The following is a 17,919-nucleotide window of genomic DNA, read 5'->3' as shown; positions in this document are numbered from 1 at the left end:
CTCCTCCATCCTTCAGCTGATCCGTCCCTTCGTCCCGCTCCTTCGGATCACTCCCAGCTTTAAGTCCTTTTGGCTGAGCCATCACTTTTTGTATTTCTCACAAAAGAGGGAGGGGGGGGGTCTCTTTTTAGAAGCTGTCACTGAATGTTACCGTCTCTCTTTGTCGAGGCTCGTTGCGCGCGGAGAGTCTTGCAGAACGCAGCCCGGGGGGGGGGAGCGACATCTCTCTGAGCGCGTGCACGGTTGGATTAAACCCGTCCCCGAACAGATTGCTTTTCGGGGGGAGTACAGCGAGTTCATCATCCCGCCGCGGAAGTTTCCGAACGTTTATTTAAAATCTGTGTGTTTGCTCCGAATCGGCCGAGATCTGTACCTGGGCAATGCTTGAATTCTTATTTGAAAAGAAAATGTTTAGTGCAAGAAATGCTTCTCAAATCAAGTCCATCAGTTCAAACATTCAGTCTTGTTTAACCAGCGCGTCATTTATCCCACCTCTCACTTGTACAGCTTAAAGTAGGACGTTTTATAGACCTTCTCTGCCTTAAATAAGTATTACAGAATGTATCCATTGTTGCAGACTAGTTAAAAGCATCAAACTCGATCACTTTAAACATTTAAATGCCGTATTATTGCAACTTATTTCTGTTTTCATGGTAACATTTCTCATCTTTAACGAGCTTCAGTTATTTTTTGTGCTCACTCGTTGTGCTGTAGTGCATCCTGAGGATGGAAAACGATAAAATAAAATCCATCTTTTGCTTCACGTCATCCTGAAACTTGTGACCAGAAGTTTGTAAAAAAATAATAATCAGTTTCCAGTCTGTGGCTGCAGAAGTTCCTCTCATCTCACTACAGTTTTTCTAAGGTACAACATTCCATTTCCAGTATCCTTCAGTGCTTTGAATTTGTCTTTTTCCTATTCCAAGTTTTGTAGTTTTTTTTTTTTTTTGTAACTGTAGAGATTATTTTGTCTTAAGAGTAAAATAAATATATTTGAATTAAACAGCTTTTGGTCTGAGTTGTGTTGAGCAAACTCTGAAACGAGTTAATCGGCCGTTCTGTTTGTCGTAAACCTGCTTTTTGTTTAAACTCTCGTTTAAAATGATTCATTTTTTAAAGGAGCGTGCGTGACATGATGGAAGGCGGTCCTGCAGTGTCATCTAGAGGACGTTTGTGGGAAAAGCATCAGAAATGAGAGTTTGAACAGATGTTTTTATTCAATTCTGGCAAAAGAGAAAAGCTGCAAAAACTCAATTTATAACTCGTCAGATGCAGAGGTAACTTGATGTGCATAACAATAAAAGATTAAGCAATAAATGGAACATTAAAATACAAATGCAATGATCATAACAAAAGCAAATGCAAGATTATAAAATAAGTGATTCACTAAAACTAACTATGAGGGTTTAAAAATGAACTCAAATCAGTTTTTTTAAGGCAGACTGTTTGTGTTTGGTGCAGATTCCAGAGAGGAGAAAACTCGAGCCTCGCGTCCCATTCTGGTTTTAGAGCTTCTTGGAACAACTGAGGCCTGCGAGCCGGGAGCCAAGTGGGCCAATTAGCTGCTTTAAATAGGCTGGAGCTGGACCGTTCAGTGCTTCACATGTTAGGAGGGTTATTTTATTCTGTTCGTCTCAGAGGCTGAAACAGGACAGATCTGCTGTCAGAACTCGTTCGGATTAAATTAACATTTTATAGGAATATTTGACTCCCTGCAGGAAGGACATTACAATAGTTCAGTCTGCAGGTGAAGTTATGACTCAGTTTTTCAGCTTCAGCTGTAAGTCTGCTTCTAATTTTACAAAGAAAGCTGTTTTTGATCATGTAGATTAAAGGAAAGGTAAAAAAAACCTTTTTGTGTTGAAAGTGTAAAAATGACAAAAGTGTTTAAAGATGCAGATTATATCCTTGGTGTCAGAGAGCCAGTGGATTATATAATTTGACATTTTCATTCAAATGTTTCATGAGTTATTTTACAGATGAATCAAGTGATGAGCTTTATTCTCACTAAAAAAAACATCGAGTAACTTTTATTTAGGAAAAAGGTTTGAGAAAGTATCAGTTACATTGTTTTAGGAGTGCATCGTAAACAACCTGCACAAGTGTCAAATCTAAACTCGAGACGTGAGAATCGCTGCAGAAATTTGCTGAGAGGAACCTTGAAGTAACACCCACAGTTACGCTAAATGTCCAGGAACCATGGTGACAGTTTAAATCAGTGGTTTCCAATCCTGGTCCTTGAGGGCCACCATCCTGCATGTTTTCCTTGTTTCTCTGCTCCAACACACCTGATTCATGTTTAAATTCCCTCTTCCTGTTCTGTTAATCACCCATTGATTTAAATCAGGTGTGTTGGAGCAGAGGAACAAGTAAAACATGCAGGATAGAGGCCCTCCAGGACCAGGATTAGAGACCCCTGGTTCAAAGCTTCATACGGGATGATTTGTGGCATGTCTCTGGGTTTTGGTGCAACATCTAATCTCTCGTTTTCAGAAGCAGGTGCACTCCTCAGGTATGATGTTGGGCAGGGTCTCGTGTTTGAACGAGTGCCCGCCATCGGACGTCGTGGTGATCCTCAGGGACCTCATGGTCTCCGGGACGGGAGCGCAGCACTGAGAGATCCCCAGCACGGCGGCAGTCCGATCCCGGGCTGAGCAATTCCCTTGGCAGTAGTAGAAGGAGAGCACCGCGGGGTGGACGATCCAGTTGTCCCAGCCCAGCTCCTCGAAGCTGATCTGGATCTCCTCTCTGCGGCAGTCGTCCTGCTGGGGCCTCTCCTGGGAGGGCCGCTGCAGGAGGTGGACGGCAGAGGGGGACCAGGGGATGGTTCCCGTCGCCGCCGCCCGGGGGGAACGGACGGGGCTTCTGGGCTGGACGTGGAGGTGGAGAAAGGGAGTCTTGTCTGGATCGTTGGCGTGGCACCGACACCGGCAGCAGACCCGAAACAGGAAGGGCCCTGCAGCCGCAGAGGTCAGCGACCTCCCGTCCAGATGGAAGGTGCTCCACCTGGCGGAGCTGAACCCCGCCGGAGCCTGAAGGAGCTGCTGCCCTGAGGGGAGGATGAGGAGCAGGGCGGAGGAGTTCACTCCTTCCCCCGAGAAGAACCAGAGGTCAGCAGAGGTGACGGCAGAGGCCTGGAGGGCGACGGAGGCCTGGAAGGAGAAGGTGGAGCAACTGTTGGTGCTTTTTCCCATCTCTGAGTCAGCACAGGAGGAATCTGCTGAAGTAAAAACAGGGAAAAATCAGATGGACACAAACATTTTTCCTTTAATAATCTAATCATGCAGTCAATCCATGAACATTTGTTAAAGTCTGCTGACCTCTAGTGGCCAAATTTGGCACAACATCCAATCTGTGCTGCTTTTTCTTTTTATTTTCTCATGTTTTTGTCTATTAGCTAAATTTTATTGAACTAATCAAAAAGTATTTACTGGATCAACCTCTACAACTGAATAACTTTTGAAGCCAACCTGGTTTAAGATGGCTGCCACAGCTAATTGGAGTTACAAAACGCAAACATGGCTATAATTCGGTCAGTTTTACAGATATTGAGCTAACGTTTGGTGTGACAGTGGTTGAGAGTCGTCCCCAACAAATGATCAGAGTGTGATTGCACATAATCTCATGAAAAGCTGCCAAGCCTTTTATTTTATAAAGCACATTTAGTTTAAAAGAAACGATTAAACAAAGCCGTCCGAATGGTTTGTTAAATAAAGCTCATGATTCATAGCAGAGAAAAATAACTTTAAGCTAATTTTTTTAAACAAATTTTTGCTTTTTAGAGTTGTTAAAGTAAATGTGTTCCTAAGTATTTGAGGTAATGAGAATAAGCAGCTTCTCACCAGATGTGGGGAACAGAATCCTTTCAGAGGCCTCCTGGTCCGGACTGGTTCGATGGCGCCCCCAGGCTGCTCTGCTGGACCTGGGGACCCTCATGTGTCCGTGGCCTTCAGGACCCTGCACCACGGGGGGCTCCTCCAGACCCAGGGCCTCCAGAACCCGCTCTCTGAACCAGGACAACAGGACCCCTCTGGGCAGCTCCTCCGCCTCGCAGGCTTGAGCCAGAGTTTGGATCCAGAGAAGGTCCAGGACGAGGACAGCGCAGGACACCATGACTGGCTCACAGCTCGGCTTGAAATGCCTCGGTTACAACCCCGAAAAAGTCCAGAAACAAGCTTGTTTTTTTTTTTTTGTTTGCTCGGACAGGAATCAAATCTCCACAAAACAAATCTTGTGTGACTTTCTTGCCTCTCTCACTATTTTGTTTAGACTGAGAAAAGTCTGCAGGCTGCAGCGTTCTGTTGCAAATAACAGATAAAGAACGACCTTGATGATATGAGAACCAGAGTGTCTGTAGATTTCAGTGTCTGTTCTGTTTCCTCATCGTTTCCTGATTGAAAATGCAAAAAATAAAAATCCTTTCATGCATGAGTCTTACAGCAGTATGAACAATTATCCTGCAGGCTTTAAACGCCTCACCTCTGATTCTCTGCTGTAAACAAATCATCTTTGTTTGCTGCCCTGAAAGGCTTTAATTTCAGAAAAAAAATTAACTTTAACTGCTTAAAACCAGCACTTAGATGTAAATATTGCTTAAAAATCTGCAAGATATTTCCAGATGTGAAGAGAACTTTAAAACTAAGGTAATTTTTATTATTGCAATATCATGAAAACTAGTCAAATTAAGTTGCTTTTTCTTGTATTGATGGGTAATGTGACCAGAACTACCACATGTGTTTTTTTACCTACAGATCAGGTCAGCAATGGTGACGTCCATGAAAAAGAAGTAAGGTACGTATGATTTTTAGAGTAAAATATTTGGATAGAAGTTCTTTATTTACATCGAGTGCAAACCCACATTTCGGTCTCATATCAGTGTTTCTGGAAAACTGCTGGAGTAAATTCTTTCAAGCTGCACCGTCTGAGTTCAGGATATTCCTTTTTTTTTATTTGTGATTTTTATATTTTGCATTGAGTGCATTTTTTAAAAATGTGATTTGTGAATCTAAAACTTGAATTAGAAACATAAACGATTCTAAAGTCTGATTTTTACAAATGGGGGAAAAAGAATAAATGTGCAGAATAGAGCAGAAGAACAACAGAGATTTTATTTTTAATTCTAATAATATTTTGCTGAAAATGTCTCTTGATACAACTTGCTGAACTTGATGTCTTCTTTTAAAAATTAAAAATTTTTCATTATTTTTCATTGTTAAACACAAAAGAAAGGTCTCTGAAACTGATTTTAAGCAAAGACTGTCATCACCTTCTGTGATATTTAAACGGATAGGAGCCAAAACATCATTTTTGCAAAATGATTTGTCATTTAAGACACAATATTTCAGAAATCCATAATAGAAAATGACCAATCAGCATTTTAAATCTGAGTTTCTCCAAGTGGGAATTACTTTTTAGATACCCAGAATATTGATTCTAGATGGTAATAATGTATTTGTGAAAATATATAAATCTGAGAGCTCAAACAGTTTAACAGGAAAAATGAATTTAAAGCCCTACACATCCAGCCGAGTCATTAAATGTCAAAATAGCCACATTGGAGGAGTTTAAATATCTCAAAACATCTGGATTTAATTAGTCAAATGAGCCATTTTCACAGCCTAAAATATTAATAACAAAAGTAGAGTTTGATTAAATGGTACAATGGCCTGCCATACTATACAGCTGCTGAAGGGAACCGACCTCAGATATTTAGTTTAAAATATTGCAAAGCAGTCACAGTTTAACAAATTACGGAGCCCCAAAAGGGACATGCCAAAAAATACATATATTACTGTTCCTTCACAAAGTTTTTGTAAATGTATTACTTTTATTTTTTATTTTGTCAGGATGTATATCACAGCTCCAAAAGCCTAACCAGCTGCAGATCTTCGGCCTTTCTGCAGGTAATAACTTTTATCTGCATGTGTTCAAGTTTGATTTGTTATATCTGTATCCTCGCAGCGTGAATCACAAAGTCCCCCCCGCTTTATTCTTAGATTTTCTTTTTATAGAAACTCCCAACTGTCCCACTCAGGCTGTCTCACACACACATACACACACACACACACACACACACACACACTTATATATTTTAGTTGATAGTGTTATCTAAAGGGCTCGGAGTGTGTGTGCGTAAGAGTGTGAGATCATACAAGTCCGTCCAGGAAATGTGACCTATCTGAGCAGCTGTCGTCCCCCAGCCTGAGTAAGCCGGGGGGTCAGAGAGGGAGGCGGATAACATGAGCTGATTTAAGTATTTCAAGGCCTAAAAAGGTTAAAAATGTAGATTTTTTAAGGAGCACGTAGAAGTGGAAACACAGGCCTGAGCAGCTTGACCTTTAGGGAAATGATCTCTCCCTCTTTGTTGGCATTTTTCAGCAGGATTGAAGCGGCTGAAAGAGACTGAGGAGATGGCTGCTAATGCTCCATGATCTGGGTTGGACTTACACCTTCATTCTGAGCTCGCTAAAGGACACGCAGAGGCGGCAGCTCCAACAAATGATTTGACCTGAAACACTTGGCTCCATGGATCTTCTAACCTTAGCTTGGACTTTGTGGGGAAGTCCAAAAGAATTTCTTTGGGCTTCAGCAGCTTAATGGAGAAGGTAAAGTCATATGTCTTTATGTCATGACTTGGATGAGTATTTTTGAAGACTAGATGAATAATTCTTGTGACATAATCTGCTTCCTTAGTGCTTAAAGGCAGCGCAATATTATTTTTGGCTTTAAATCATGAAAGGAAAACTCAATTAAACAATTCAGACAAACCTAATTTGATCATTCAGTCCAGAAAGTGATCAAATATAAATCAAACCAAGTTTTATTTTGAAAGAACAAAGACCTATAAAACTCTATTTTCCACATTTTTTTCTGGGAATAGCACCAACAAAACAGATTTCTTCTTCTGTTTTAAAAAATGGAAGTTAAACGGGTTGTAAAGAGTTAAAAAATCAGTTTAAACTCCAAATCCCAGAAAGCTCCAACAACAACAAAATCATTTTGTGTTTAAATTTATTTATTTATTTCCAAATCATGTAGAAATTTGTGGGAAAACTTTGGCGTGTTGGGGCGTATTGATGCATAAATATCTGTGGTTGAAGATGAAACCAGCAAAACTGTAGTTTTTAGTTCAAGTTGATGTCAGAGTTCCTTTTAGGAACATCTCAGGTGTTTATTCCCCCGTCTAAAGTCGGCAGCTCCACCCGGAGCTCTGAGTCTCTCCAGGTATGACTTTAGGGCACCTGTAGCCACTTTCTCCAGAGCGAAGCTGCTCCAACTCCTTCAAGTTGGATCTTTAAATCGAACCGCTGGAAAACTCCAACCCGACGCAAGACTTTCTGCATGTTTTACACCATGCCTGATCAGCTTTCCCATCCCCATACCATGACGCTGCCACCACCATGCTTCACCTGAGAGGTGTAGGTTTGAACCGGACATGATGGCTCAAAGATCAGATCTCCTGTCCTGTGTTTTTCGGGATTTCTTTTCATTTTTCTCTTGAAGTAACTTACAGTTTTAATCAAAATGATCCCGGTCAGTATTGGTGTTTTATGTCGGAGTGTCCTCTGTGGTTCACTTTGATCTGTGGTCCAGGTCTTCTGTGAGTCCAGACATGTCTGAAGGAGGTGTTCAGTAGATGCAGCTCCATCGACTGGCAGATAAAAGCTGGCGTTTGTAAAGAAGAATCGAAGAAATCAAGATGGCAGACGACTCAGAGTCCAGCCCCTGTCCCGACATCCCCTCCAAGAAGGCCAAGAGAACCAGTGACCCGGTTAGCAAAACCCAAGACCCGTCAGCTCCGGCTTTTATCCGAAAACTCCGTAAAGCCGCCGTGGGAACAGGTTGTGACATTCGGCTTCGAGTTTCCGTGTCGGGACATCCCACGCCTTCGCTGACCTGGTACCACAACGACGAGCTCCTTCCCGCCTCCGCAGCTCAGGACCCAGGAGGGCTGTGGATCCGGGACTGCCGCACCGCCGATGCCGGCCTGTATGCTTGTGTGGCGACCAATGAGCTGGGAGCAGCCAGCTGCAGCGCCGTGCTGGCCGTCATGGACCTGGGAGAAGGTAACCACATTTTCTTTAAGATTTGGTATAAGATTCTGCAGGACTTTAGGGCAAACCTTGGTTTTTTTTTGTCTTTTAATATATATTTTCTTTTTTTTAAAACATAATTCCAGTAACTGAGAGCTCATTCAGACCAAACAGTGCTTTTATGCTGCCAATAATAATTACACAGCATGCATTATTTTTTGCACTAATTAGTTGCTATGATTTCTCTTTCTTCTTTACAATAAGGTCATAATTTGAGTGAGCTCAGGTTGAAATGTCTCACTTTCAGAGAGCACTTTAATACATACTTTTTGAGTCTGGATACGCTGTTCAGACAGATTAGGACAGATGTGAAGCTCTCGGAGCTGACCTTACTGATTAAATCGCAGTCGAAAACCATAAATAAGACGTCAGAGTTAATTAACCTGTAAAGACACAGCTGAGATGTAAGAGTCGAGACAGTTCAGCTCAGTATATTAGGTTTGATGGGATGGAATTAAAAAGCAAAAAGCTCAAAATGTTAACTCTTTTTTTAAAAAATTTCCTGATTAATTTGTCACATACAAGGAGAATGTACCAAATCAGTTTGTTGGGCTTTAATTTAAAGCTATTCAGCTAAAATATTCACAGCAGCACAGCTTTTTGGGGCCTAAACCAGAAAATTACTATAAAAACATCTCTAATGCTGCAAATTTGAACAGAGTTAGATTTTTAAAATGTCTCCCTTTGTTTGTGTTGTTTGTTGGATAAAGGTAGAGTCTGAGTCTGACTGTATTCAGGAATAAATGGTCTTTGTAACGCTCACTGAGAGGAGTTTTATCAGGAAGTGGCCAATCACCAGGAGGCTTTATAACGTCTTCATTTATCTGGTTATTTTTAGAGATGCTCCACATCTCATTTGTTCATGAAGCACTTTTTATTTTTTGCCTTAAATTTAGTCAAAGCCAACTAACTAACTCTGGAATCAAACCAGAAAGCTTGTGAACAAGCGTACCGGGGTAAATCATTTTATTTTGAAATGTAAATGAGTTCATGTAGAGTCCAAGATTAGAAGGTAACTACATTTATTCAATAAAAAACAAATACAAAAAATTATTTCAAAGGGGAAAAGAACAGATTGAAAAGAAACGCAGCATGAAACTGCATTTTTCAGGATTATTGATCCCGTTTGTTGGCATAAATAAACATTTTGCGTCATTTATTTGAGCGGCTCGTGTCGAAAACAGGATGGAAACATTCGATAACATGTTCTCTGTCCTGGTCTGTGAAGAAAGAGGACAGCACAACGCTGCACGACCTTTATGTGTGAACACTTTAATCCACTGCCACCAACGAACGGCAGGCGATCACGTGTCTGTTAGCAAAATATCTCATGAACCACTGGATGAATTTAATGAAACTCTCAGAGAGAAATCACTGGAGGTAACCGAGGTCCACTCAGCTGATCCACCTTTGCAAACACAAAAAATGACCATAACTCTGTCATGTTTTTATATATATTTATATGTCACAATCTGTAAACACTTGGACATGTGTTGGGGATGACTCTCAGCTACTACCACACCAAATCTGTAAAACTGACTGAATTATAGCCTTTTTTGTGGTGGCCATCTTGAATTGGGTTGACTCCAAAAGCTAAATCAGTGGAAGATGTCCATCCAGTCGTTACTCTCTGAAAGTTGAATTAAAATCCATTTGCTGGTTCATGACATATTCTGCTAACACTACAGACAAACAACAGAGCTGGATAATAAAGTCGACAAAACGAGACCAGTTCAAACCCTTTTAGTTCTTGTATATATTTTTTAATCCGGGTTGTGACGTTTGGTATTGAGTCAGAAAATGAACAGATGTGTCGATGGGTCCACCCAAAGGTCCAGATGTGGACAGAACCTGGCCTCAAACCTCTGAGAAGGTTCCCTGTTTGCTGTAAATGAAATACCATCACCTTTCTGGCAAACAGGGAAACTTTTCCGGGCTCGAGCTGTTTTCTTATCTCACCTCGTGCGTCTCCCCCTCTTCTCCTCCTCCTTGGTGTTATTTATGGCCCGGTATGTGCCTGCCCCGGCTGGAGCGCTCGTGCTCCAGTGATGTGTGGATGCCACCGGTGCCCCCCCCCTCTTCTCCGATTGCACCAGCAGACATCACAGATAATTATAGCATCACCACGGTCAAGACGCGGCGCTGTCACGCTCAATCACGGTCAGCGGGACGAAGAAGGAGGCTGTGTGTGTGTGTGTGTGTGTGTCTGCGGCGGGTTTTAATGGCTGCTTCTGAGCATCACTCAGTGACGCAGACACTTCAGTCTGTCACTTCAGGAATCACTCGGAGGGATCCGACCAATCAGAAACCGGAGCAGAGCTGCGTCACGACTCTGACATCACTTTCTGGCGTAGATCTTCGATTAACAAACCGTCAAACATCCACAGGTGGAATGGGCAACCGGAGAAGGAACGTCAGCTGATAACATATCGTCATATTGTGACGTAACAGATGCACAATGTCTTTTTGTTGCTTCTTTAAAGTTAAAGTTTGGATAAATCTCCTCAACACGGATCCAAACTTTGCTGCTTGGATGTCAGGCCCTAAAAAAATGATTCTGGGAGGAGAAAATGAAATTTACATTAAACTAAATGCAACAAATTTCAAGAAACTGCAGGTAAATGTGGTTTCGTTTATAAGATAGTCAGATGCCAAAAGCTGGGATTCAGTTTCAGGGATGTGAGCGAAGGGGTCTGCGCTCATGTATGCTTTTATTTCCCTCGATGTGTGTAAACCACACGTGTCAAACTCAAGGCCCGCGGGCCAGATCCGGCCCTCTGTAACATTTCATCAGGTCCGGTCCTCTAGTCTGGGACAGATCAAGTCTCTGATTCTTATTTTGCTTAAAAAAACTGAGCCTAATTAGTGAATTTTTCTCTTGACAGTGACTTAGAAGCCAACAATATATAGTTTTAATTTCTGTATGATCAGGTTTTTGTTGATGGCTTTTATTAAAAATCTGTTTTAATGTTAAAAAATTCATTTAAAAGCTGAGTGAGGCATAACAAATGACTGCTATTGATGAGCTTTTTCAAGTTTGATCTATTTGTCTGTGTTCATTAAAGTATGTTTGCTCTAAATTCTGTATAATCTGTAACTGGGAAAAGGTCATTGATATTTCTATATGAATGATTTGACATAATACATCTAAAACCAATTAATTTATGTAATTTTTAATAAATATTGATTGTGATCGGCCCTTGGCTGGGACCAAATTTTTAATTTTGGCCCCCTTGCGTCACTGGGTTTGACATCCCTGGTGTAAACGAGCTGTAAACTAGAATCATGTCACATCTTTGCTGCTTTGTGCTTGAAGTCGACGCTTTAAATCAGTTTTCTTTTGATTAAAAAGGAAAAAAATTGTGTTAATTTTTAAGATGTGGCGTTTGAGGTATTAATCTGTGAAGTAATCAGTTCTAGGTGAGGACTCAACTAATGTCTAATGCTCTTTAAGGTAGTTTCTAGCTGTTAGGGATGGGCATTTCAGGCAAAAGTACTCTTGTAATCCGGATATTCTAAAAAGTTGCACCCCTGCTGTTTGTATGTGATCAGGTTTCCATCACAGCAGCTTTTAAAAAAAAAGTTTGACCTGATTTTATTTACCTTCAAGGGTGTAACTATTGTGAAAAAAACATAGGTTAAACGTTCATGGCTGTGTTGCCGTAATTCATTACGCATTTCCTCAAAGTTTGGAGCAACTTTACTGTTTCGAAATGTAACCTCCGTGCAGCTTTTCTTGCTTAATTAGTTCCTGTTTCCTTCTGAGGCTCAGCTGCCGTCTGAGCGGCGTCGTACCGAGGAGCGACACGCGTCGGAGGGATGATTCTGCCTGTCGGCGACTCGTTGGGGAGCGGCGTTTGTAAAAGAGTCTCCAAAATGTCTGGAGTTCTCAGTTTCCTCACGAGTCGTAGAGAGTTGAATTTTTGAACATGTTCCAAAAAAAAAAAAAGAAGAGAATTTATTAAGAGAAACAAATTTTCTCTCGAAATGGTTGCAGAGTTGTCACGGGCGTCTCAAACTCGTCTCCAGGCTTTCTCAGTTTAGTTTCCAAACTTGTAAACACCTCCTGCACAGGAGCTGTCCTCTGACAGAAAACATCAGCTACAGCCTGAATGGCCAGGTCTGAAAATAATAAAAAAATAATTATTTAAATACTTAAAAGTGTACTCGGATGTGAAATGAAATAATGTGCACGACCGAGAATACAGTTTTGCGAGCTGAACGCATTAAAATTTGATTTTCTTTTTTAATTGACCGTGCAGAATGCAGCCAGACAGCTGGCTAGCTGCAAACACTCCTAATTTAGTGAGACCACAACTGAAAACATGTCCTTTCTTTTTTAATTTATTTTATTTTATTGGCAAATTTGAATTACCAGCTCGTCTCCAGCAGTTGGAGCTCAGTGAAATGCTACCTTTAGTGGAAACACTTAAAACCTGAGCTCAATAAAATGCTGATGCTTCAGAGTAATTAGGTTCTAAAGGGGAAAATGCCCAGTGTAGTTTAGGGAAACTCACTTTAATGCTCCTGTCACAGAGCCGAATGACTTATAAGAAACGTTAAAACATAAGATCAAATTTTAAGTCAAGTCCAAGATACTGTATATGCCAGCAGTGTCCAGTCCTGGTCCTCGAGGGCCACCATCCTGCAGGTTTTAGATGTTTCTCTGCACTTCAGCAGGTGTTTGACTTCTGCAGCAGCCTGTTATTCACTCAGTCATTCAGATCAGGTGTGTTGGAGCAGAGAAACATCTAAAACCTGCAGGATGGAGGCCCTCCAGGACCAGGACTGGACACCACTGGTAGGTAACAAAGTTTAGAGTCTGTAGTTTTGGTCAGCCAGCCCAAAACACTTGATCTTAGATTTGACAAAACCAGCTTCACATCAGAGAAAAGTTAAAGACTCAACATCTTTAATCAGCTCTTAAAACGTGGACACAGTGGGTTTACTGGCGTTCTTAATCCACAATAATCAGGTGTGTTTGGCAGGTATTTATGGTCACTGGACCTTGGTCCTAATCTACATGCCCGGCAGCGCTAACAAAATGACTCGGCAGCAGCCATTTAGATTGTTAACGCTTGTTGGAATCTCATCGATCGGTCACAGGTTTCAGTTTAAACCAGCACAAGTGTTGTAATCACCTCCAGCTCTAAGGTCGCCCACAGAGGACAGCAGAAGGTTGTTTGGTTAAATCTCCTGCTCCGGTTTTAGGATGCAGGGGGCAGGGTCTCTGAACGGGGGTGCAGCTGGAGTGTTGTACTTGAAATAGACCACCGAGGCTGGCTGTCACAAACCCGGGACTTTAGGGGGACGGGGTGAGGCCAAGAAAGAGAGACATGGGTTGAAGATGATAGTTTGAAGGCCCTGCAGCCAGCTTAAGGCTGCTTCTTCACCCAGCCTTCCCCCCATCATGCTGGAAAAGAACATTTTGGATGAAATTGGAATCATTTTTATGTCAAGAGGTGCCTTGATGGGATTAAAAAAGCTGATATTTTTGGTCAGGAGTAGTCACAAAGGTGTCTTTTGTTGAAAGATAGCGCTAGGGGAAAAGAAGAGCTATGTTGCGGAAGGATTTACTCCAAGCAAGGAAGTCTTTGAGGAGCGTTAGGGAAGGTGCGAGTGGGCCGAGAAGCAAGAAACTGAAAGGTGAGTGGGAGATGATCAGCATGTAAACTCGTAGGGAAATCTGTGAACAAGTTAAACTTTTTGAAAGGTGATGTTGTTTCAGGAAGTTTGGATCATGGCCGACTACAACAGCTGAAATAAAAATCAGTTGCTGTTTAGCAGTTTAGCTTTAGCTCAACTAAAAATGTTTAATAGCTTGTTTGGAAGAAAACTGTAATAGTTCTTAGCATTTGGCCTGAAAAGACCTGCAAATTCTGGTCCAATTTATTACCTGAATGTAAACAAATTAAAAAAAACATCATCTTAAACTAAAAAAGTGCCCAGCACATTTAGACTAGAAATCAAAGGTGTGTGTTTTTGTGCTTCAGAGTGTTGATATTTAAGTTTTATTCAATAAAAAGTTAAAAATGACCTGAAATCAAATGTACAAGTTGGTGTTTTTTATGAAAACCTGCATTTGGAGCTTGCTACTCAGGTCTTAGCTTATTCCCACAATTTATTATTCCCAGTTTCTACATTTTCCGCTTCATATGAGCCCAGATCTCATGCAAGATCTGCTAGCTTTTATCAGATCAGAGATGATCTATAGCTGCTTGATGAGTTCACATTCTGCAGACGGTAAATTAAAGTGGATTAGGTTTGTAATACGATTAGATTCTTTATTCACAGCTGAGGCAACATGTTGGGGTGTCGGGGTGTGTCCCCCCCACCCCACCCCCCAATGTTCTTTATCTGCGGACGGTGTCTGCTGCCAGCACAGAGTCGCTCTCAGGAACTCTCTGGTGTTTCGTCAGGATTAGGTGGTAGGATCAGGTTGCAGTGAGGCTGTCAACATTGGTCACAGTCAGTTTGGAAACCCAAACTACCTCTGGTTCTGAGTCGATACCAAACGGGGACGAGCGGTGTCTCTAAAATGATTCAAGTCTCGTTAAAACAACGTGTCTCAAACATGTCCTTTCCAGTCAGGGTGCATATTTCCAAACCCCTTCTGCCCCCCTCTTCTCCCCCTCTTGTCCCAGCATCTGCTTCTGCCATTGTATTTTATTTTGAAAGGACTATAAAGTGGAAACTACGGTCACAGATAGACTCAGAATACCTGAATAATTGCTGACAAATTCAAGGAGGAGTTGGTTGTTGTTTTTCTTTCGGCTGCTCCGTTCTGCAGAGGTCCCCTGCAGAGAATCGTTTTACGCCGGATAACCCTTCCCGACTCGAACCTGCAGCCTCGGGGTCATCAAACCACGGCACTGACCACCGATCCCCCGCTGACAAACTCAGAAAATGTTTTTGCTTAAAATACCTAAAACCAAGGCATAAATCTGTATTTTTTTTGTCAACATTAAAAAAAAAAACACATTTACATCACTGTCAGTTTTGCATGACACAGTTATTTACTGGACATAGTGAGTTAAAAGCACACATAGAGGCAGCAGCAGCTAGCTGTAGCCCTTCTGGTAGGAAATTCATATTTTTTCTGCTGGAATAAATGTCCACTTCATCCGTGGCTCCGCTTGGACCAGTCTGAGCAGATCCCTGTCCTCCTGAAACAACTTCTAGCTAGATAATTTGCATTTTATGATTATTCCCAGACAAATTTTATGATATCAATTATTTTGTCCGGATGTGGCTGTACCAAAAGTGCTACAGCTAGCTGCTCCTGCTGGTTCCATATGAAAATGACCACAGACGTTCATGAAAATAAGCATGCGATGCAACACTGACACTGATGTTTCTAAAACAGCTTTTGCTCATCAATCCAGCCAGAATAAAGTTTCTTTAAACTGAGCTTGACCAAAGAGTTAAACATTGTTCATAACTTTTATTTTAACCCAACTTTAAAATGTCTGAACTGTCCGTTCAAAGTACGTGGAAGTAATAATACAAGCTGCGGTTAAAAGAATCTCAAAATACATGATACAAAATATATCTTTCTAAAGCAGCTTCCATGATCGTCAGACTCTTTGATTGCCTGAAAACATAGCAAAGATATTTCTAATTTTAAAAATCTATATTTCATTTTTTAATACTTTGATTAGTCTTATCAAATTGTTCTTTTCTGGCAGTGTCCGTGCACAGTTGAGTCAGGCTGAGAAAGTCCTGAATATTAGAAAAGAGCAGAAGAAGAAGAAGTTTGGATTTGCTTCGTAATTTTACAGGAAGTCCTTCTGTTTTTCTGGCTGTTTAACAACGTTTTAAAAACCGGCTAACCTATAATTTGTCTTAAAGCATTCTGAGTTGGTCTCCAGGCTGAAACGATGAATAAATGACACGTTTTGCTTGGCCACGTTTCAAGTCGAGCATCTTGCATCCACCACGTTCCCTTTGATCAGATAAAATTAAATAAAGCGTGCGTGGTAAGAAATGTCTGGTGTGAACAGGCTTAGTCTGCGCAGGAAAAAAACCCAGAAACGGTGTGATCACAGCGTGATGTAACAGCTGCAAAATCTGTTTTCTGTTGCAGAGAGATTATGCCAGACTTGCTGCTGATAAAGCTGGATGCCTGGAAGGCATCCATCAAGGCCGCCCCACAGAAAGAGGCCTCTGTCACAAAATCAATGGGTTTCCGTGAAGTCTGCTTACTCTCTCCTTGTTTTAAGCAAATTAAACCGCGGCGTGCACCGAGCTGCACCTGTCCGAAACCTCAGAGTGCTCATCCGGTGCCGGAGTTTGACCATGTGGGTTGCAGAAAACAGATTTTGCATCCACCCAGCAGGATGAGTCAACGGAGATCTTATTATCAGGATAAACAAAGAAAGCGTGCTTTATTTGCACAGATATGTCTGATTCATGTTGGAGGATAATTAGAGGGACCGGTTTGTGTTGGGAGTCTGTGCGCTCTTCTGATCCACTGGAGAAACCAGATTCAAAGAATAAATGACACGCACCGCTGAAATCTAATTATCTTCTCCTAATGGCTGCCGCTCTATGATATCCTGCCAGAAACTGGTTGAAGCTGGTTAGTTGCGGCTTTTAGCGAGCATTAAAAAAAAAAAGGAGAAAAGAAAAACTTGCGAGGGACGCTTTGCCACCACATTCAGCTTTTCATTGGATGTTGTTCGTGGAATCGTGTGTTATGATGAGTTTATTGATTCGGGGGCGTTTGAACGGCTACATGGGGGTGTATCCCATATCACGTATAAAGCATCGGTATCGATCGCTTCACTTTCTGCAGGACTGAAAAGCTTTCAGTCCTGATGGATGGAGGAGGAGTGCGAGGCGGATGGGAGTGAATTGAGGGAGGTTTGTTAAAATAACATTTAGAAACTGGCAATCCAGCTCTGCTCCGAGGGGAACAGATGTTGTAGAGTGAAAATTATTTTATTTTTTTTCTTAAAAAGAAGCTAAGTAATGAGCAGAATCAACAGAGCGGCTCTTGATTGACGCCAGGAGTAAATCTCACATTGATTCTGTTTACAAGACCATAAACAGAAGCAGGCACCACATTACAACTCTGAAAACAACTTGGTTCAGCACATGTGGCCAAGAGGAGAAGCACCGAGCTGATAAATGGAGGACTGTGACGTCAGGGAATAAAATCTGAGTCTCTGCTATTATTTTATCGCCCACCGCCAAATGCATTGGGGCAATAGTGTTTTTGCTTGTGTTTCTGTGTCTGCATCGAGAAAATATCTCATGAAACACTGGACAGATTTTATTGAAACCTTGCATGAACATCTGGAGTCAACCCAATTCAAGATGGCTGCCACAGCCAACTGACTTTAGCAAACACAAATAGGGCTGCAGCTACGGAGCCAAAGTTTGGTGTCTCTGCAGCTGAGAGTCATCTCCAACACACTATCTGAGCACGAACAGATCGTCTAAAATTGCGCAATAAAAGGTTTGACCAAAATGGCTACCTCCTTAAAAACTTTAACCACGTTATGGTGATGGAGGTGTGTGGAGCACTGCGTCGTAATGTTTGTCAGGGATGGCAGGAATCGGTTTTATGTTTCTGGAATTTCTGTAAATTTATTATTTTTTTTGTTGTTAAAAGTCAATATCGGTGTTGTGGGTTGGTTCAGTTAGCCACGACACCCCTGACCCATCAGGACATGTCCTCCACCGGACCGTACGTTGTGGTTTTTGTTCCCAAGCCTTCAGCAGCAGATCGTGAAGCCCCGCAGGTCGTCTCGGGATCAGATCTGTTCGTTCAACGCGTTCCACAGATCTTCAGTTCAGTACATCTAATTATTACTTTCTC

At 41.7% G+C, this 17,919-nt stretch overlaps 2 protein-coding genes across 7 annotated transcripts in view; one reads left to right on the top strand and one right to left on the bottom strand.

The window, feature by feature from the left end:
* Nucleotides 1–2,303: 2,303 nt before the first annotated feature.
* Nucleotides 2,304–4,125, bottom strand: inha (inhibin subunit alpha). 2 transcript variants are annotated; one of them, XM_017426878.3, is made up of 2 exons: nt 3,843–4,125; nt 2,304–3,220 (listed from the first exon to the last, which is right to left on the bottom strand). In XM_017426878.3, exons 1-2 carry the CDS (start codon nt 4,111–4,113, stop codon nt 2,490–2,492), a joined length of 1,002 nt encoding a protein of 333 aa, XP_017282367.1. In that variant the 5' UTR covers nt 4,114–4,125; the 3' UTR covers nt 2,304–2,489. The 2 variants fall into 2 exon arrangements, with proteins under 2 accessions (XP_017282367.1, XP_024864005.1); XM_025008237.2 differs by having other exon boundaries at nt 2,304–3,217.
* Nucleotides 4,126–6,188: 2,063 nt separating this feature from the next.
* Nucleotides 6,189–17,919, top strand: part of LOC108242196 (striated muscle enriched protein kinase) — a 48,270-nt gene continuing 36,539 nt past the window's right edge. Inside the window, exons 1-2 of one of the 5 annotated variants that reach the window (XM_037973788.1) lie at nt 6,189–6,273; nt 6,382–8,066. In XM_037973788.1, the coding sequence (XP_037829716.1) occupies nt 7,700–8,066 (367 nt within the window). In that variant the 5' untranslated portion in view covers nt 6,189–6,273; nt 6,382–7,699. Of the gene's footprint in view, nt 8,067–13,376; nt 13,740–17,919 lie in introns of those variants that run through there. The other 4 variants (XM_025008221.2, XM_037973789.1, XM_037973790.1 and 1 more) reach the window with 4 other exon arrangements.

This window comes from Kryptolebias marmoratus, linkage group LG23, assembly GCF_001649575.2.
Source record: "Kryptolebias marmoratus isolate JLee-2015 linkage group LG23, ASM164957v2, whole genome shotgun sequence".
Classification (NCBI taxonomy): Eukaryota; Metazoa; Chordata; class Actinopteri; order Cyprinodontiformes; family Rivulidae; genus Kryptolebias; species Kryptolebias marmoratus.
This window is presented reverse-complemented; position numbering and strand designations above follow the sequence as displayed.

What these genes read in the sequence shown, in the direction of transcription:
- inha (XM_017426878.3), bottom strand. Translation starts at nt 4,113, where the DNA reads ATGGTGTCCTGCGCTGTCCTCGTCCTGGACCTTCTCTGGATCCAAACT. An exon ending in GATTCTGTTCCCCACATCTG is followed by an intron (nt 3,221 to 3,842) that starts GTGAGAAGCTGC and finishes TTTTTACTTCAG; the next exon opens with CAGATTCCTCCTGTGCTGAC.